The sequence below is a fragment of the Coturnix japonica genome, chromosome 3 (assembly GCF_001577835.2).
Source record: "Coturnix japonica isolate 7356 chromosome 3, Coturnix japonica 2.1, whole genome shotgun sequence".
Lineage (NCBI taxonomy): Eukaryota > Metazoa > Chordata > Aves > Galliformes > Phasianidae > Coturnix > Coturnix japonica.
Genome location: NC_029518.1, coordinates 46,608,551 through 46,630,163, shown reverse-complemented (window position 1 = coordinate 46,630,163; position 21,613 = coordinate 46,608,551). Strand labels below are relative to the sequence as shown.

The 21,613-nt window shown below is 42.5% G+C and overlaps 1 protein-coding gene across 1 annotated transcript in view; it reads right to left on the bottom strand.

The window, feature by feature from the left end:
• Positions 1–25: 25 nt before the first annotated feature.
• LOC107311601 (collagen alpha-1(III) chain-like) overlaps positions 26–21,613 on the bottom strand; it is a 25,608-nt gene continuing 4,020 nt past the window's right edge. Inside the window, exons 2-3 of the mRNA XM_032443649.1 lie at positions 6,908–7,752; positions 26–6,143 (exon numbers count right to left, since the gene is read on the bottom strand). Coding sequence (XP_032299540.1) covers positions 6,074–6,143; positions 6,908–7,752 — 915 coding nt within the window. The 3' untranslated portion in view covers positions 26–6,073. The remainder of the gene's footprint in view (positions 6,144–6,907; positions 7,753–21,613) is intronic.

Sequence of the window (21,613 nt, the reverse complement as noted above, 5' to 3'; positions counted from 1 at the left end):
AAATAAATAAATAAATAAATAAATGTGAAATTTTAAGGAAAAGTATTTGAAGTGTTATAAAACCACAAAATACCTCTGCAGTTTCAGAGGAACTAAAGGTACATCTTTCAAAAATAGGAGAGGTTATCCTTTGGTTATCCTCACCGAACCTTAGTCTGAAAAAATGAAGAATAATTTTCCACTTCCAGATAAGAAGACTGAGCCTTGAAACACAGAAGTGCATGACCTAATATCAAATGCTGTTAGTGCTTTTCTGGGTAAAAGGATTTTGGTTTATATCATTTAATTCATTCAAAGCAGATTTAAAAGCTTAAACAAATATACCTGCCCAGTGAACCGCTGCTCTAAGACAGGCTAGAACAGAACCACTCACTTTTGGCAGGGAGTAACTACAGGGAATATACTTGCACAGATCCATGAGAAACAGCTCAACTAAGGAAGCTCCTTATGACCAAGGAAAGGAAAGTCACTTGCCAAGGAAAACAAGTATTAAATACACTTTGGTTCTGAAAGATATTTGATTCTGACAGGTAACATTTTCATGGTAAATTAAGCATGAAGAATAAACAACATCTGGTCAGAATGCATTATGAACGTGCCGTATCATTTGGTAGATATGTATATATACACACACACACTAAATAAAAGAAATTAACCCCAAAGATTAGGTTTATTACATTTCACATCTTTTTCACTAACGTGGCAAAGGGACAAATAAATATTGATCTGTTTGCATTTTAACAACAATTTTCATAAATAAAAGAACTCAGAGAAAAAAAAGAAGTAGGGGAAAAGTTGCCACTATGCACTATAAAGCACCTACTGCCTTCCATAGAGGAAAGGATGGAGTTTTCCACTGAACAGTCATTTTAATTTATATCAATTTTCACTTTAAAGCCATTTTGACATCTTCATCAGGAAGTGCTCTGCAAACTTACAGTCACCTTAACAGCTGAAATCGCTATCAGTAGCATGCAGCAACACTCAGTTGAAGGACATGGTCATCATAGGATGCAAGTAACCTACTCATCTTAGAAGCAGAGGAAGAGAAATAAAGGGGGGTTATGAGATGAAAGACATTCTGCCTCCTTGGAATACAACTTCACACTAAGAATTCACCTCTTGAGAGCAGAAAGCTTGCCACAAGATGAAGATGCTCGTGGATACCCTGGTGAAAGCACTCAGCTTGCTAACATCAGTGTTTGCACACTGAGGCTCATCACAGAGAGCAGCAGCAAGTGGCACCACTTTACCATAGCATGTGCTATAGAAATTCAATATTGAACCATCTACAGCGCATCAGAAAGCGTGACTCACGGATGTCCTCCACTCACACTGGCTTTCAAAGTGGGAGGCCTGAGAGAGGTTGCCAGCAACCATACGAGCAGATAGGAAGCAATGATTTGTACACACATATGCACATACTCAATCTCGGTTTAAATAATTTTCCAGCATCTGTCTTTGGGAAAACAGTTCCATTACACAAATGCTTACAAAAATCAAGTTTTAACTAGCTCAGAAAATCTCTAGTTGGTTGAATCAGTGCAAGTGTCACATTATATCAGAAGTGATGGGGCTCTGGCTCACATTTACAGAGAAGAGAGCGGCGCTGCCTTAGCCCTGCCGGCACCCAGCCATCTGCTCCAGCCTCCTCCCATAACTACTGACCCTGCAACCGAGCTGACAAGAGAAAACCAGACTGTGCCTGAACGGCATCTTCACTTACATCCACCTGTGACTGGAAACTTCAAATGAAGCAGCCTGGGGATGGGCATGTTCCCTCCTGTGCCTGCTCCACAAAGGAGCTGTGCTGGCAGCCAGGGGTGCTCCTGGCAGCAAAGCCCATCTACTGCAGCTCCAAGCTCATCAAGCTTCTGCATCCACATGAGATTTGCCATTCAATAAGATGTCTGTTTTACACATCCTACTGTATTAAATAGGCCACTCAGCCTCCATTTTGCTTTACTCCAATAAAATAAATAAATAAGTATCCCAAGTGACCCCAAGTACGATGGGTTCTTTCCTCTTGCTGCATATCTACCTGAATAAAAGCACATACCTACCTGAATAAAAGCAGTGAATACGAAGTGTCTTAATTTCACCTGCTTTTATTGCACCAAAAAAGGACTTTACATAAATGTAAATACAGTGGTTGGATGGGCCTGGCACAGCAATACTATCTGCCCTTTGGTTACTGATGTTGCCATTGCTCTAGGGAAATGAACTTGTTTTCCAAGCTGGTCATACAGATACTTCCACATGAACACCAATTAGTTTCCTATAAAAACATACCTCTGCATAGTGGCACAAGGCAAGGGGAAGTAGAACAAAAAGCCCAAATTGGAAAAGAAAAACAACAAAGCATCATGCTGATAGAGTTAGGAATTGTAATTTCAAGATAAAATAACATACTCTAAATTTGAAGACAAGCAAATTGCAATGCCTAATCTTGAGCATTTTGAAACATGTATGTTTTAGGAGTACCACAATCGCACAGCATCTCTCTTGGGTTCCAAAAGTACTTGCAGTGTACCACATTACAATTAATAGACACAAGTTACACAAATGAAACTGCTTATTTGCATTCTCTTCCTTCAGAAGGGGGCATGGGCAGCAGTTATATTTTAACAGTTTGAAAGCTTGCCATGCTGGAAGATTTCTATTTATTTGTTGGTTTCCTTTAAAGCACATTCTGGCTTTACCTCTTTGAAAATGAAAAAGAGTGAAATGATAAAAGCAAGAAGTTGTGACATACTTGGAATATTTGAGAGAAATACCAACAGAGAAAAAGGAATAAAAATAACAAGGCAGGAGCTTGGAAAAAAGCAAGCAGGAAAAAAGCACAGAAGCACAAACATGAAGAAACGTGAAGATTTCAAATGCATGGTTACGTGTCAAAAGCTATACAGGTCAAGATGTATTACGTGTGTTTGCTTTTGGAAAGCTACAATTTGTTGATTCGGAGAAATGCATTTCTACCCTGGCAACGAGTCAAAAGCACATGAGACAGCTCAGGATGAATGGGTGTCAAGTAAAACAAGAGGTACGAGAAAATGATGTTAGAGGAACAAATGAAACCAAAAGGATAAAGGATCAAGTGTTTGTGCCAGCACAACACTTCCTCAGAAATAAGCTGTCATATTCACCTCTTTCCTGCTCTCCCCATTCACAGCTTGCAAATGAGGAATGACTTTGAAAGTTAGCATGTATTTTCCAGTTTCCAAAATGTGAGTAAAATAACTCCTTCCAACAGTAGCAAGATCAGTCACAAGAATATACACTGCATCTTTCTTTTCAATGACAGCTTCACCTAACAGTTCACATAAGTAAGGCATAGGTCTGTTGAGACATCACTTGGGTCCACATGTACACAAAGGAGTGAAGCACATTTCCATCTCATTCTGCAGACTGCTGGCTGAGTAGCTGCTTCCTAATCAAATCATTCAAGTAACAGAAGTGACATTTAACTCAAGATGTTCTCAACCGATCACTAAATAACAACCTCAGGCTTCTAACAAGTGATACGACTAGAAACTGCTTCAGAATAGCGCTGTCTAAATAAGAAGCTCCCTTTTTCCTCTGTGAGGTTACCTACCTGTCCTAGTTCTAACACCACAAGCAGGCTGAACGCTTCTCAGTCTTAAGGCTGGAGTGATGCTGGGTGGGGTTGGTTTTGATTTAGTCTTCAGAGGACAAGGCAGAATTTCAAGCCTAACTTATTACATCAAAAATTAACTATCATTGCCATAGTCTCTTCACTTAGCTCATTTCTTTAAAATGAGAATGCATGTAATGCAAGAACGACCAAAGAGGAGCATACACACAGATAATTTGGCATAACTATAACAAGTCGAAGATTTGTCTTTGCTTCAAGACTAGCAATTTCATACCAAACTGCCATACTCTAACATCAAGCATGGTTCTTCACATAAAGCTACACTGCAAAAACAGTTCTAAGACACAGTGGTGGTGTCTGACCCCAACAGTGTGCATAACCCACAGCAGTAATGAAATCAGGTGAGCCACCAGCTCTTCCTGCATTAACAGTTCTGAGTCATACAACTGCAGAGAATATTTATCTCTGTAGGATCCAACTGTTAAAACATATATTAAAAAGCTGGAAGCAGTTGTTCAACAACTAAGTTCTACAACCAGGACCATAAAGCATTACAGTTCTGATCTTAAATGTTACATTCTGGTATTCACCAAAGTCCAGAACTTCCCCTCAGGGGGTTCACTGACAATGAGACTGCACACAGAGGCAGGTGTCAGCCTTCGTATCTAAAATGGGGCACAACCACACCAAACAAGAGAGAGCAGCACCCACTCCTTATGCAGTAACATCAAGCAGGCACATCTGATACCTACTTAAAAATAGGAAAGTAAGCACACTTACAGTTAAGTGTACACAACATCAACCATGTTATTGCAACTACTTAAAGGATGCTCAAGAAGTTCCACAATGACTGCAGAAGATTTACAATGAACAAATCCCATCCAAAACTCACAGAAAACAATTCATCCACAGAGTTCATATATATACATTTAGCCCTTGGTCACAAGCTGAGCATTTTTACCTTCTCAAATGTTACTAGTTCATTAAGAAGATGTATGTTTAACTGGCACAATTTAGAGTTTATTAACATCACTACGTTCTTTAGAAGACACCATGTTTTCCTGCCACAAACCACAAATGAAGCTACAGTTGTTTTAACAGTTGCAGTAGGACTAGTAAAGTCAAAGGAATTCAGTAATTCTTGCAGTGTTTTAGCAGGGGGAGCACCTTTGCACTCACTTTAGGATAAAAAAAGATGAATGGCATTTCACATAACACATACCTAATTCTTTATCATCGTGCAAAATGAATTATGCCATCCCAACATATGTACAAAAATAATAATCAGCATTTTGGATGTGCTATTGCTGCATGTTCACTTGACAGAAATGGGAAGGATTCCTGAAGATTCACAGAAACACAGAAAAACTCCCTAGGAGGACACCAGAATCCTGCTTACAAAATAAATCCAAAACAAACATAGGTTTCAGTAAGATCAAACTCCATGTTGTTACCAGCACAGGCTGAAAGTAACTCTGTTACCTACTGGCTGACAGCTGTGTATGGAGAGGATCGTACAGCTCTGCCTCTCACTTGCTAACCTGGAAATCCTGTCCCCGAGCTGTTAAATGATTTCAAGAGGGAAAAATAAAAACGGACTCATTTATGAGCTACTGAAAGATACCGCTTCTCTTGCACTTTGCTCTGTGACAATGGGTCAGAATTTTTCTATCAGTTCTGATTCTCAGAAGAACAAGCAGCAGACAAGAAACTATCTATCTCACGTCTTGATGTCCCAAACCTGTTGTTGTACACTCCTCCTGCAACAGGAGATGGAAATCTGCAGCACAAGAGCCCTACCACGCTCAGCCTCAAACCTCGGCTTTCTACAGAGCACAAGAGCAGCACATAACCCTCAGCATCTTACCGGATGATATTTTCAGTTACATAAATCGACATTAGCCGATGTCAGCCAACACCCTCTGTGACATCTGGATAAACACCCTCGTACCGCTTTCAGACGGACGATAAATAATAACAGGCAAAGTGTCAAGATACAAAGACTTAAATGTCACTTACTCAAATGCAAAGAACAGCCCACTGGTGACCAGGATGAGCACGAGAGTCAGGTAAAAGACTCCGGTCTGCCGAGCCATCATGATCCTCCCATTGCAGAAGAATTTGTTCCTTCCAGGAAAAACCTCCCATTTTCTCTTGGGAGCTGGCTTCTTTTTCTTATGGGGAGACTCCATGGGAGACGAAGAGCTGTGTGTGCTGATCTGACTGTATTCGCAGTCTTTCATGGGCCCACTGCCACCTCCAGGTGTCATCAAGAGAGAGTACCGTGTGGGGAGAACCCCACCAAGAAGTACAACACGCGATATAAATCTGTGCAAGGCTCCTGCTGACCGAGGCAGCCCTCTCCTCCAGTCCCAGTTAAAACAAATGAGTTCTGCTACCAGAGCAGCAATAGGGGCACTATGCACACACGGGTTAATTCTTCGGGAACCAAAGCTGTCATATCACAAACGCTTCCGAGGGGTCCTTCCTTCCTCCACCAGTTACAAAACCATCACGTAGAGGAATACTTTGTAAAGCAAATTATGACAAAACGAGACCAAAAAGAAAAAAAAAAAAAAAAAAAAAAAAGAAAATTATAAAGCAGTTCAGCTGTCCAAAAATAAAATTTAAGAGAAAAGGATCAGTCTTTTTCTTCTCCGAGTTTATTTTGGAAGGGGAGGGTGTTTCTTCCTTCCCACGCACACCCCAGAGCTCTCTCCGCGGGTCAGGAGGTTGGCCAAGGCAAGGTTTAGCAATCGAGTCTATCATTCATAGCGATTTGGTATAATCCTCCTTCGCGCAGCAGATTTCACTGCTAAAAATGACCACCGCTAAAACGCTCCCCCGAGAGACGCTCGTAACAAATCATTAAAGAAAGAAAAAGCAAGCGGCGCTCGCGGCGCTGCTCCAGCTCCCTCCCGGCGACCGCTGGCTCAGGGCCGGGGCCGGGCGGGCGGCCGCCGGGCAGCCGGGCGGCAGCGCCTCATCCCCCCCTCTCCGCCGCGGCGCCGAGCGGAACCGCGTCCCCGCCCCGCGCCCCGGGCGGCGCCGGCCGCCGTAGCCCCCGCCTCCCCCGGCACAACAGGTCCCCGCCGCCGCCTCGGCCCCACGCACGCGGGGAGGCGGCGGGGCTGAGCGGCAGAGGGGCGGAGGGCGAGAACCGTGCCGGGACCCCGCCGGCCCCTTACCATCCTCCCGGACCCCGGCCCTCGCCCTGCCCGGAGCCCCCTCCGCGCGCCGGGAGCTCGCTTCACCCCCGCCTCCGTTAAAAGATATCGGTGGAGCCTTTACCCAGGCTTATCCCCCGCAGCCAGACCCGGAGGCAGCGGCGGCCGCCTCCTCATCTCCGGCGGGAAGCGGCGAGCGGGGACCGCACGGCGAGCGGGGACCGCACGTAGCGCACCCCGCCGCCCTCGGGCCGCCCCTCCCCGGCCGGGGGGCAGGCGGTTCCCGCTCCTCGCTCCCTTAGGGCCCGCTCCCAGCGGCCCTTTCAGCCCTCGCCTCCCCTCGCCCACGCGAGCGCCACGGGCGCGCGACTCCGAGCCCCGGGCGATGGCCGCCGTCCGCTCCGCTCCCGTCCTCCCGGCCCGAGCTCCCGGGCCGAAGGCAAACGAGTTGTGCGGGGGAGCGATAGGCAGCGACAAGCCCTGCCCACGCGGCCCGACCCAACGGGAACGCCCTCCTTCCCCGGGCGGGCTCGGGGCGCGTCCCTTCTCCCTCTGGGAGTCGTAGTTTTGCCGGCCCCTTCCGCCGGGCGGCTCCGTAGAAGGTTGGGGCGAAGAAGGGACTACGAGTCCCAGCGTGCCGAGCGAGCACAGCCCGAGGCAGGGGGCGGGGCGGCACGGCGGCCGCGGGAGCGTTGGCGATGTGTGGTGAGGAGGGGGCTGCCCTCTGATCCGCCCGCTGTGCGCGGCTGTAGCAACTTTAACGAGAGTACCGTTTACAGAATTCTGCCGCTCACAAAAGGAGAGTGGAGCAGCTTGGGAATCAGCCCTGGTGCTCCCACAGCACACAGCGGGCTGGTTGGGTTTCCAGATGAATGAGGACACATTGCAGTCAGCTTGCGTCTCTTGTGGTTGGATGTTGTGATGTACGTGAGGATGCAGCGGAATTCTAGTATATAGGTGGTGTGTTTTCTGTCTTCATAACTTCTAGTTTTACAGTGGTATATTCATCCCTTCAGGTTACTACAATAAACTAATTATTTCTCCATAAACGCTGACTGATACCAAAGGAACTTCGGAATAGATTGACCAGTAATGGATACTTGCTCTTCCTTTGGAGGAGATACTTACTTTGATATCTCAAGCAGCCTGGTACCCTCCTGCTGAGTCCACCATCCATTTTGCTGATCTGAAAGAATCACTATAGAAATCAATGAATCATGAAAGCTGGAAAAGACCTCTAATATCACCAAGTTCAACTGCCCACCCACACCACACCCACTGACCACGTCCCTCAGCGCCACATCCACACGGCTCTCCAACACCTCCATGGATGGTAAGTTCACCACATCCCTGGGCATATCATCCCCTGGTGATATTAATGACTGTAAGATGTGTAATGGCACTGTTCTCTCCTGAGCTTACGAAATATTTCAGACATTCAGAAAAACAGAACAGTTTATGGGAAAATGTCATTGTCAGCTTATCTTCATTGGTAGCACTCAGGCTAATTTCAGAAATACTCTTCAGAAACAAAGCATTTGTTAAACAATGCCAGCACCTCGTTCAAGCTGCTGTTTTACTCCACGGTATCTCCCCTGGTTCTTTTTGTTTGATACAATGAGGTTGTAAAATGATTGTCAGTCATGTTAACAGAGAGAAATACTAAACAAAAAATAGGAGTGCCTGAACAAATAATACTAAAAAACTCAGAGTGAAACTCAAACTTTTATTTTCAACAGCCAACGTACTTTGACTCTATCAAGGTCACCCAGCACTACACATGGTATTTTTCACACAGTTCTAGTGCCTAATCACTATCAGTCCTTCACTGGAACTCAAAATATTATTGGTGTTGCTTTGCGAATGTTATCGACACCTTTTTTAAAGCTGCTTTTAAAACCATTTGAAAACTCCACTACAAAAATACTTTATACACTCAATATTTCACACAATTCAACACACAATTCAACATTATCCTTGAAAGCACTTGTTAGAATTCACACACAATATCTTGTATATTATCTTTTTTGTTAGGAAAATACTAACAGGTGAGCTGTTACCCTGAAAGTTACTATCTCTTACTCTGTCTGAAGTCTGGAGGCATCATAAGGGCAAGTCTTAAAACAACATGGAAGCTCATTTGCTGAGACGACACGTAGAACATCTGTTACCACACTTGATTACAGGATCAGCTTGACTATGGTATAAGCATTATCAAAGTACATGAACACAAATTTGGCTTCTTAACATATGACTTCACTGCTTTGGGTAGAAGTGAGACTAGAACTCTACTTAGTAAAGATGCAATTGAAATCCAGAAGTTTTCAGAATTGGGTATGTATCCCTCTTTAGTCACTACTTCCAAAGTTAAGGAGATATGGCCATAAAATCTTACAATTTCAATTAAAAAGAAAACGGAAAAGAGAAAAACACCATACACAAGTATCATCACTGTTGTATTTTCACCTACTTAACACTCCTGCTTGCTCTAACTTGGGCAAAGGAAAGAATAAAAAATTATTGACTCTGGAAATTTCTTACAGATCACAAGCAAACCAAAGGAAAGTGCCAAAAATAGTGGAGTTAATTGAGGAAAAAAATATTTCCAATGTTGTCAATCCTGGAGCATGTAAGACATTCCCTTTTGGAAGCCAAGAAACAACTTTCCTCAGTCTTAAATCCTGCCATAGTAACCATACACTGTCTGAACAGTGCCGTGAATTACAGTTTGTTTGTTGTTTTGCTTGCATGTGAAGAGCCCTGCATTCTTCATGACTTGATGCAAAGCAGCACCACATTATTGTCTGGTACCGTACAGAAATTTCTATACAGCAAAGGTCTGTAATATGGCTGTATTCCTGATTCTTAGTTAAAGAGTGGTTCGTACAGCTTTGTCCTAATCCCAGTTCACCAAACCATTCCTTTTCATACAGTAAACTCCCTCTTTAAAGCCACTTTTTTTCCCCCCTACATTACATACAGGAAATGAGCTTAGCGTTTCAGAAAAATAAGCATGTGATCACAGGTCATACCCATCTGCTTTCTTTTGGCTGCCCAAACACTCCTCTGACTACATATTCAACTTGTTTTCAGCCACAACCCCCATATCCCTTTCCATGGGGCTGCTCCAGGCTCTCGTCCCCCAGTCAGTATATATATATCCATGCTCCATCCCAGAAGCAGAATCCAGCACTTGCTCCGCTTAAACTTCATCTGGTTGGTGATTGCCCAGTCATCTAGTTTATCAGCATCTCTCTGTAAGGACTTTCACCCTTAAAAGAAGTCAACAGCTCCTCCCACTTTAGTATTCAGTGCACACCCATTCATTTTCTGCAGAGTTAACAAGCTAGAACAATTCAGCAAAGGACATGACAAAGCATCACAAGGGAGGGCCAGGAAGAACACATTGGCCAGCAAAAGGAAAGCGAAAGAGGAAAACTAAGGGGCAGGCTGCATGTCTGCAGCCAGCAGTTAGTTAGATTTGGCTGGGCTGCCACTGAACTTCAGGCTCACCCAGATCTGCTCACAGGGGCATCAGCTAAGTGCAAGAGCTGGCAGAAAGCGAGAAGAGACAAACAAATAGCTTGAAGGCAGAAAAGGAACTGGGAGCAGAACCTTCTCCCGATGGGTAGTGATGAACTGTTAAATAAGCTCAAGCTTTCTCATTAAGACTTCCTGGGGAGAGCAATATATAGTGACCGAGTTCTTCCCACAGTGTTGGCAATAAGCTTTCCCCCCCCCCCCCCCCCCCTCTTTCATTGATTTTCAGGAAACCTTTAAGAATTTAATTCTACTTGAAACTGCTGCCATCTTTCCTATTTAGCCAGGCAGTTTCCAAAGTCTTTCCTCAGAAACAGTAGGGAAGTCTCACTGACACTTTAAATTGTTGTGCAAGTCCATTTTCATGGGAAACAAAACAAACAAAAGTAACCCCAGCAATGTATTACAACCCTGCAGATGCTCACGTAATTAGAAGGATGCTGTCAATGGCAATTATTTTAATGAACTTATTAAAATAGTAAAAATGCTTTGTGTTAGAGTTCTTTAAATAACATCTCCCGCTCAAAACAATATGGCTTTCATAGATTCTTTTTAATTTTTTTTTTCTCTCTTACTGTGGGCTACAGAAGGGACCCAGCTCTTAGTAGATGAAAGAATAACTGCAAACATTGAATCATAGAATGGCATGGGTCAGAAGAGGCCTTAAAGATCATCACCTTCCAAGTCTTCTGCCAATTTGCCCATAAAATCTAATCTAAATCTCCCCTTTTTCAGCTTAAATTCACCTCTCCTTGTCCTATCACTATCACAACATGTACAAATTTTATCACCTTTCTGATTGTAAGCTCATTTTAAGTATTGTCAGGCCACAATGAGGTCTCCCTAGAGCCTCCTCTTTTCCGAACAAGCCCAGCTCCTTTAGCCTAAAATATGCTCAAGTTTATCTCATATCCACCCACCACCTCTGTACATGGATTCCTTTCTCTTCTCTGCTGTCACAGCAAACAGCCTCTTGCAGCACTGTGGAAAAGCAGGAGCTCATTTTCTGCAGTAGAGCACAAGAAAAGGCTGTCACCCAGCTCACGGAGGAGCATGACGCTCGTTTTGTGAGAAGACTTCATTGTAATTACAGTCGTGGGCTGTTAACACTGTTTTGGACTACATACTTCAAGCAGCCATTGCTGTCAGAGGAACGCATCCATGATGTGTTTATGTGGAGTAACATGAAGTACATAATAGTTTTCCTGTAGGAATTAGGCCATTAGAGACTTCTGAAAATCCCAGTGGGAGGCTATCTGCATCATTGCACACTTAACTAGGCCGTCTGAAAACAGAGCTAACTGCTTTTCAAAATCTCTTTAATGCTTCATTGTCAAAATTCAACATCATTAAATGGGAAGATTTAACATTATATCATTGCTTCTCTCTTGCTCTCTTCTTTTCTTTCCCAAACTCCTTTTCCTGCCTTCAGTTTGTTTTTGTGTCCCTTCCACACCCTCCCTCTCCTGCTGCATATAATTTCCTCTAGAAAATAGTAAATTCTCAGTTTTTATACTTAGTCCTTTTTGGACCATAAAACAATGAGCAAAACCAGTAAGGAAGAGCAGTCATTTTGCACCTCTGAGAGCTATTGTTTTCAGGACAATAAGCCATGACAGACTCAGGGGTGCAGCACATCAAGGACAGAATTAATGTCCTATTTAGAAAGCCTAGGTTCCTTCCCTTCTGCCTGCAGAAAAGATAAGAAACTTATTTCATTTACTTGGCAATGTATACTCTAGAATCTGAATATTCAATGAGTCCTGTAAACAAAGGACTAGATGTGACTCATGGATCATATGGCTGACAACACTGCAGTAGAGAAAAGAAGACTGACAACAGAAATGTGTCACCAGTGATATACAAGTGTGGTCAGATGTACAAAGCAGACACATTTTTCTTCTACGTTCATTTATTTACTGTAGTGATCATACCCATATTTCTGTGAATACTTTTACATGGATGAGCTTTGCTCTTCTCAAAAGCTCGGCTATGTGTACATTTATGGTATCAGAGCACAAGCAATTACTTATACTGCTAGTGAGTGCAACATCTGCAGAGGGAAACTGTGCTTTTAAACTCATAAAGTTCGTTTCATACCAGTTAATGTGGTGGCTCACTTGTAAGTGTTCTCAGAAGTTTGCATTCTTCAGATATACCCGAGTGGGCTTCATTTCTATTTTTTCCTGTAAGAATATTATCTGTTAATTATTTTTACATGGAAGGAAAGGGAAAAAAACAAACAAACAAAAAGGAATGGTAAATCTTTGTAATTATTTGCATAGTTAAGACAAGATTTTGACCCAGATTCTGAGAGTAACTTGCAAAGTCTTTAGAACATATGCTTTCAACACCAAAATACAAGAATGAGATCATAAATCTGAATTGTTGTAGAATTAGCTTCCTGTAATCTAATAACATTCATATAAATGGCTTCTGATGAGCAAATCGCAGTCTGTAGCATAATCACATATTAAACCAATAAAACTGTAACCAGAAAATCCAAGAAATTCATTCAGAATGCTGCAGGAAATTATTCATGCCATAAATAATACGCAAAGATTAGTCATTGGAGCTCTATAAATCGGTATGTATTATTTGCTTAAAAGAACAGTAGGTATAGAATACTAACAGGAATATAGCAGGAAAATATATATATCTTAGCTTCATTAAAAAAAAAAAAAAAAAAAAAAAAAAAAAAGAGCTTGGGGGAAAAATTTAAACTCAGGTTAGATATAAAGGCAACTGAAGTGCTTACCAGTAACCAGAGTCTCTAACTAAATGATATTTAAGGTCCCTTCCAACCCAAAACTATTCTGTGAACTATAGCAGGGTACGCGCAGACCTGCCTTCTAACCCGCTCTGTGTGCATCAAGTCAGACACTCTGAGTGCCCACAAAACCTCAGCAACATTAGAGGGGAGAACAACAGAAGAGGAATGCTTGTGTGAGTATCTGAGCTGGAAGAACATCAGTTACTAGTAAATAGGGTCTCACTTGAACTTTGATATAACTTTGTGATAATTTGATAGATATTTACAGGAATAAATTTATAAACTGTGTATACGTAGAAGAAGGAAGTATCCAAATACAAATAGCGAGAAGCCTGAGACCTTCAAGCAAACAGCATCAACTCCTGGGTCCCTTCAAGATGATGGGCACTCAATAAAGTCAATGGCTGAATTTTTAAATGGATGCTTAGAGCTGAGGATGGTGACAAATGGAGGGGAAAAAATAAGGACCTGCTGTTTGTGGCATAAACTGTACATGGATTTTTAGGATTACCTCACTCAAAAATAGCATCCTGTCAAGGGAAATCATCTGTAAATACCTGCATTTCTCCACTTTCATGGTAACTGCAACGGATTTCTCCACAGAGGAATACTAACAGTAGGAAAATTGCCAGTGGCACAAAGATTTATGAGATGGGGATTTATGAGAACCTACTTTGGCCTCCTTTTATTGTTTTGGTGAGTGTCATGCAGACCAACCGGTGCAGTCTAGTTTTCAGCACTCAGATCAAAACTAGGGCTTCCCTGAGCAGACTGGCTTCCTCTTTATCCTTTTTCACATGGAGAAAAGCATATTTTAGCGCAAAAGTCATCTTCTACATTTTTAGTCTGCATACCACAGCCTTATTAGGCACCGTGCAGAACACTCATCAATTGTCTGCCTCTAACCACGATACCTAACCACAACATGATGCTCAGAATAAGACTAACGCACACTGGTAACCTCTCCACAGCATACACTGTGAACAATTCCTACCTGCTGTTTTGCTTGCTGTAAGAGCGACCATATCTGCTGCTCGTGCAACAGCTCAGGAAATTATAACAGCAAGTCAGGCCTTTTCCAGCCTGCCAGGGCCAGGTAAGCCATCTCTAGATGTCATCATTTAACACATTGCTGAAACGTCTAGATTTGTGTGAATTTATCTGTATATTTTTTTTTACTATTTCAAAGACAGCAGTGAATACTCTATGACTTAAGAGGTTTTGCATCTTGGAGACTAACTTTCCATGTGGCACCACACTCTGCTCTGTATCTGAGATGAGCAGCGGATAATCAGGAATTCTTGGCTACAGGAAACCACAAGTGAGAGGCCTGTCTGTATGAGTTAGCACCTGCCGTTCAGCACTGGCAATCTGGGCCTCCATGCATATTCAGGAGGCAGCTGGTACAGTTCAGCTTTGACAAATCTGAGGTGGGGCTGTTTGCAATTCAAGATCTTCAAAGCCATTCTCCAAAGCCCGTATACCTCTATAATCTACTCCAGTGTAAGGGTGGCTAATTGTAAAAGTATTGACCAAGATGGTGGTAAATAATCAAAGGTAATTAGCAAAAGAAAACTCACCAATGTTGATGCCTTGACCAGAAAGCTGAGGCAGTCTCCACTAGGGAGCAGTCTCCAAGAGATGCTGCCTCAGTGGTGGTCAGCCCTTAAATGAGGTCTCAGAGATGGAGTTGAAGTCCACCCCTTCTGGGAGCACAGCTAGATTACTCTCACCTGTGCTCCCGCAGCTGACCCAACACTTGCCTCAGCTGATTAATCAGTGGTTCAAGCTGTGATTTCCCATACATCCAGCAACACTGAAAATACTGTCAGTTCTTTTCCGTTTGGATTTCCCCAACGTGGGGAGCAAAAGATGAGATTCACATTCCCACAGGCTGTCTCTGTATGGTTCTTTAATTATACTTAGAGAAAAGCTATCACTGTAATTTTCAGCTCTTCATTCATCCAAAGTGGGTAGCTGGCACACTCTCCCCCTTGCAGAACCTGGGCTTCTGCAAGGCCAGGGAACCTATGTTTATTTCAGACACTGAAGTTTTTAATCTCAAACGAAGTGCCCCTGCCCAGCCAAGCTGCACATGCAGAGTGTTGCAAGGGGCCATGCCCTCAGCTTGCTGCCCATGTAGCCTGCTAAGACACAGAGGATGCTAATGCCTACCCTCTGCAAAAATCCTATGACCTGATACACCTCTCTCTGTATTAAGGAGGTGATGAGCCCTTCAGTGTGAATTATTCCTATAAGATTACGGTTTTCAGTATCTCTGCATCCATCTCAGCACTGCTGCTGTCTTCAAGCAATCCACAGCACTGGGACAGCAGGCACGTGGGTGTTAGCAAGGGCACAGCCTCACAGGCAGCACTTGGGTTTGTAGGGTCAGAAAGACACTGCTTTAATTAATGTCCATTCACACCAGTGCTCAGAGAGCAGGATTTTTCTCTATGCATAACCAAAAAAAGCACAAATTTCCTCCCTTTGCATCTCCTCAGAAGACAAAAGCAAGGCTTCTCTGTTCCTCTTTACACAAAAGGACCACCTCCATCCCCAGCCCTCCCACTTCTTTTTCCCACCTCCTTCTGAAGTCAAGAAAAGCACTCTTATTGCTCCTTTTTACCAATCCACTGCAATTGTACAACCCTCCATCTCCTTAATCCTCAGAACCAAACTCCGCTCCTCTGTCTGAGCAGATGGCTGATTCAGGAGTGCTCTTTGCACAGGGCAGCGCCAAAGGCACATACACAAACAAAAACCACACTCTCTCAAGCAGGTGGATTATATCTCACTGCTTGGTCCATATCCCATCCAGACAGAGGCAGCCCATCACCATCTTGCTCAAGGAAACCAGTGCTGGAGCTGAGATCAGGGAAAGAAACACAGAGAGCACTCCAAGCCCTCATCTGGTACCTACCTAGAACATGTTGCTTGCAGCTCTGGCAGATGCTGTTAAAGCAGAGGCTTCTCTTCCTGGTGGGATGGGACCTGAAATCCAACACATGCCTGGAAGACATCACAAGCTCTCAGGCTGAACATCTACCTGAAATGAGCTTCCATGTGTTTTTGGAGTACAATTCACTTAGCATGTGGATGAAATTAAATTTTTGGGAAGGGCATCAACATGTGACAGCTGAAAACATAGGAATGCTGCAGCAAGAGTGCCAGCTGGCCAAAAACCAAGTATAAAAAGAGCAGCACCGTGTCTTTTGAATAAAATCTTTGATCACGAAATGCTTTGTTTCTGCTGAGTGGCTGAGAACTGAAATGGGGTTGAATGTGCTCCATCTTATATGAAAAGTAGCCAGATGTACGGGCAGTGTAGAAGCACGTCCTCTATAGAAACTGAGATTTCTCCCATATCTACTGAGAGGGCATAGATGGTGCACAGCTTGAAGACAGAAATACAGCTGGCAAGGACATAACCTTCTTGTGCTAGGTCCAGATTTGAACCAAGTTTTTATTGCAGTGACACTTTTTCCTAAAAGCAAGTTTTTAGATTTCAAGAGCTTTTAAGAGAGAAAGGAATTAATCGAAGAGAAAATGCAGATCATGCAGAATTTAATTTAGAGAGAAAAAAAAAGAGAATTTTTAATTTCTACAAATCATTAAAAATACTTAATGTTTTAGGGTTTTTTTATGCTGTTTTCAATACTAAGTTAGAGAGAGAATGATATATTTTTAACAGGGTAAGCTTTTATGTTTTGACTTTCATGCTTTAATTAAAAAGTTACTAAAATACATAATTTTGTAATTAAAAATCAAAGCTCTTCCCATCCTTAGGAACTACATTCAATTGCACTGTAAAATAATTTGTATACTAAACTTGAATTCATTTTGTGAGAGGAATGAATTACACTGCTGTTTTACCACACAGAAAAACAGAATGCATTGTACTGATAACAAACTTCTTAACGTTTTAGAAAGCTAAGCTAACTACAAGAGCTCCAAGAAATCCTTTTTTGTGGCTGCAGCTCTTTGCTGTTTTGGAAGGCCTGCTGTATTCAGTGATGGAGGTGGCTGGAACAAAGGCAAATGATGTTATGGTGTGCATCACAGGTGGTCATCATCTGCATGGCCAGGTGCTGCTTCTATGCCCTCCAACTGCTGTTATATATATCAAGTGCCCTCCCCCCCTCCCCCATTTAAGGCATCTGAGACCAGATCATTTTGTCACATCTCTGTCACTTAGAATAATGAATGTCACAGCCCTGATGTTATAAACTCCAAAATGAATCTTCTGTTTTTGCAGTATTCCTTTCTGTCTTTTCAAGGAGTCACCTTTCTTCACCTGAAGACGTGTATATATTTGTTCCCTCCTTTTTACTCAGCTGAAAGCATTTTAAATGTCAGCTGTGAATCAGAAACCCTTGGCAGGTTGGTAACATCTGTGTCTCTGTTTTGCCAAATAGGTCCAGCTGACCTTCCAGGGGTTCAGCTACCCTCTAGCAGAGCAAAATACCCCTGCCTGCCCAGTATGACACCAGATGTCATAAAATCTGCTTGATATGCATAAATCCAGCATGTGTGCATGTGCATGTGGCACATCTTCACATACCACGTATTAGCAGCCTGTTGTAAGATCAGGGCCATAGCTTAAACCAGATAGGAAAGAGCTGTAAAAAAATTAATCATACTTTCAGCTCTGTGAACACAGCAAAGCACTTCTAAAATTAAATACTCCTGTTTCTTCCTCCAGTCCCTCGTTTTATCTACTTTGTAGCTCTTATTAGTGTTAACTTTGTGACCAAAGCAGAGGAGCTTAGAAAAGAAAATCCACAGCAGGACAAAAATATATTCCAGAGAACAAAAAGCACTGCCCAATGAACACAGAAAGAGAAGAGAAGACAGTGGTTAGTTTTAAGCTTTATTTCTGGTCTAAAACCAAAGACCTCTTTATAGTCTAATAGAATTATAGACTCGAGTCTACCATTAATAGCATGCATGGCGCCACTGTAATAAAAAATGGAAATTCATTGTCTAAGGATGATTTATGAGGTTCAGTAATTCATGTCAGAGTTTCCACAGCATTATGGTTCTCAAAAAATCCCAGGTCCAACTAAGAGTGCTCAGTTAGACATCGATCCTTTAATGAATACGTGCATTCCACTTTGGCAATGTTGCAAGTGTGGAAGTGAGAGAGGAAGAGAATATGTGCAGCGAAATATTGAGAAACATCTCTGGTATGCTTTGTACTTTGAATCTTTAAGTTATTCATTTCATCTTTCCACCCTTGGGGACAAATATGTACCACAGAACATGTAACTTCTCCTAAATAAAACACACATTTTTAAAATTGAGTTCTTAAAAAAATGTAATAAAAAGACGTGGGCAAGCAAAGATCAGATTTGAGGATTGTTTTTTGCAGTAGGCTTTATGTCAGATGTTCATGCACTAATAAAAATACTTCATAGGAAACAGTACATGGCCCATTTTCTACCATACATTGCCCATGGTGTCCCTGTAGCTCACACACAGTGAGTTTACTTTCGCTCTCGTTTTTTTTCTTTTTAACCATGCACATTTAGTCATAATGGTTCAGCTCTTCTTTGGTCATCAATAGGGAGCCTTGTTACCATGGTGACAGACAGATAGATTAATGTGATGTTTAGAGAGATACGGCAGTGCCAAATTTTGATATATACAGTACGCACTAATGTACTGCCTACACAAGTAGGCATGCATGCAGAAAATCTCAAGGATAGCCTTCCATAGGCACAGAGAGGGTTTTGGCACAAAATTCCCATTATCTTTTGACAGAAAGTGGCCATCTGTCTCCCACTTACAGCCTTCAAAAATTGCCTGTTGCAGTCAAGGGCCATTGCTTTAGAAACTCTAAGTGAACGTCTAACGGGGCCTGGTAGAAAGGACTGCTGCTGTCAACACCTAACAAATAAGCTGTATATACTAAGCCATGGAGCTACTGGTCATCTGAGAGTCATTGACTGTAATCCACCGCATGAAGTGCAGTTTGTATTACTCACTGCAGCTCTTACTGATGAGAAAGGAATGTGAGGTATACAAAATCAACTGGGTCTTTACAAAGCACAGACAGACTGCATGTAGAGTAATCATTCCTAACAAATTTCACAGTTCCTTCTCTCTCAAACCTTAATGACTGGCACCTTCATCACCCATCTCACCCCCTTACCAAGAGCTCTTAATGAGCTTTCCCATTTGTAGAGTATTAGCTTAATGGTTTGTGTCTTGCAAAAATCCTCAGAGAAGAAAATAATATAGGAGTAAAACACAACAGTTACATGATGAATTACCCAGCAAAAAGAACTAAGATATTATGTCAGGTGCACGGTTTATTTTATTCTCCTACCATGCATGAACTATTCCTTTCTTGCAGAACTTCTTCACTGCAGAAAACTGCAGTATGCAGCTATGTCCATTGAACAACTGGGTATTTTTAAAAGACAGGTTGACCAGCAGACTGGAATTACGGCACAAACTTGATGCCCTTAGAAATATCCTAAATGTTAAATCAGAAGTGCTTTATCCAGATCATACAATTCATTTACGCTACAAGAGTAATTTAATTAGAAATGTTTATCATCCATCTGCACAAAGTGATAATTATCATTCATCATGATAATAATATTCAGCTGTCCTTCCAGGTCTTTTTTAATTGTAATATTAACTATAGCAATTAAGCTCTGTGAATGACTGCAAGAAGGGCCTTTGGACACACTCATCTCTGGAGCTGATTAAGAGAAATATACACTTCGTATTCATGCTAATTAATTTCATGGCTGGATTTCTCAAGTAGGTGACGTACTATATCTGAGTCTATTTTATACTGGCCAACTCCCAACGATAAATAAAATACTAGTGCCATTTCTTTTGCCAGTGTTTTGCAATGCAAGCCATTGCTGAAGCTCTCCAGACCAGTGTAGTTGGCCTCATGAGGACACCCAGTGGAAAGGGCTGGGCACCGCAGCTCTCCTCCTGGCCCAATCGGGCTTCCAACAGTGCAGCTTCTAAAAATGATGCTGAAGATGCTCCTACAGCTGAGTGCTGGCCCATGCTAGTAATATTTCTCTCCGCTGCCGGGAGCCATTGTAACTTGGTGATTTCAATCTGAGTCAGTCAAAAACGAACCATGTTTGACATCACACTTACCCAGACTCTCTGACTAATTCACACTGGATTCATGGGGGAATCTTCCCAACTGTACCACATCACTTAGGCTGAGGAAAAGTTCAGGAGGTCCCCAGTCCAATAGAAGAGCGAAAAGGACCCCATAATAAATGACCTCCTCTTCAAAACAGAGTCAGCCATGAGTTCAGACCAGGTCTGGCTTTAAACAGACAGCTCTGCAAAATGCAGAAATGAGACAGCACAGCCTCTGTGTGCAACCTGATCTGAGCCCAGCTGTGCTCACGGAGGACAGCCTTGAGGACCTGTTTGAGCTATGGACTAAGAGTCATCTCATGAAGCCCACAGCAGGAGACACATGAGGTAGACAATTCTATGCTCTGGATCGTCACCAAGAGGCTTCTGTTCTGCCAACTGTGAATTTGGAAGTTTCCAATTCAGCCCATCTGAGACATGAACACATTTTCTCTGTAGAAAATCCTGCTTACAGGCAGGCTTTTACCAGCTGACAATATTATAATCTAACTGGTGGTTCAAGACCACCTCTGCAGTCTCAGGTCAGACATCCAGGCAGACTGGCTGATTCTGAAGACCCAGGCCATAATTTAAGGGCACCGTAGTACCACTGTTTTACCTTTGCTGTTAGTTTTTTTTAACTTTGTCAGAAATACATTTTTCTCTGGATCATGTTAAAGGTGTTTCTAGTAGAGCAAAATAACTGCGAAAAGGTGATGGAGTACTATTCTACAATGAAATACTGACTGAAATCCTTAGGGACAGAATATCTAGTAAAAAAACAGAAGAATCACATAAATAAACTATCACAGGCTTTGGGAAGAGATCTAGCATCTGCCTCTCTAGTTAAGGAAGGAATGTGAGCACAGCCAAAGAGATGCAAATATATTTTACTTATACAGAGAGAATACTTCAACCACTGAGAAGGTAATCAAACATGAAATCTAGTAAGAGCTAAGATTATTAAATAAGTAGATACATTTAAATTCAGGAAACCCCTCCAACATCCTCAGAAGCAACCCACAGAAACATGCGGTCTCCTGCAGCTGCCCCACAAATGTCAGTCAGTGCTCCTCAGGAGCTCCGATCTCTGCAGAGCCACATGAACACAGTCCACAGCACCTGACAGCCTCGATGCATGATAACATCTCTGAAACTCACCTCTGTCTAGGCCTAATGTCTTCAAGTATGAGTGCTCATTTGGGATTTACAACTGGAACTCTGGCCACACTGCCAATGGAACTTCTGCCATCTTCTGAACTTTGGCCAGGCTCTGACCTTACAAAGCTGTGGTGTCAGTGTAACATTCAGACACAGCTATTCTTGTCCCATGTCAAGCATCACCTACTGAATAAACAAATGGAAAAGTGGAAAGAAAGAAAAAAAAAAAAA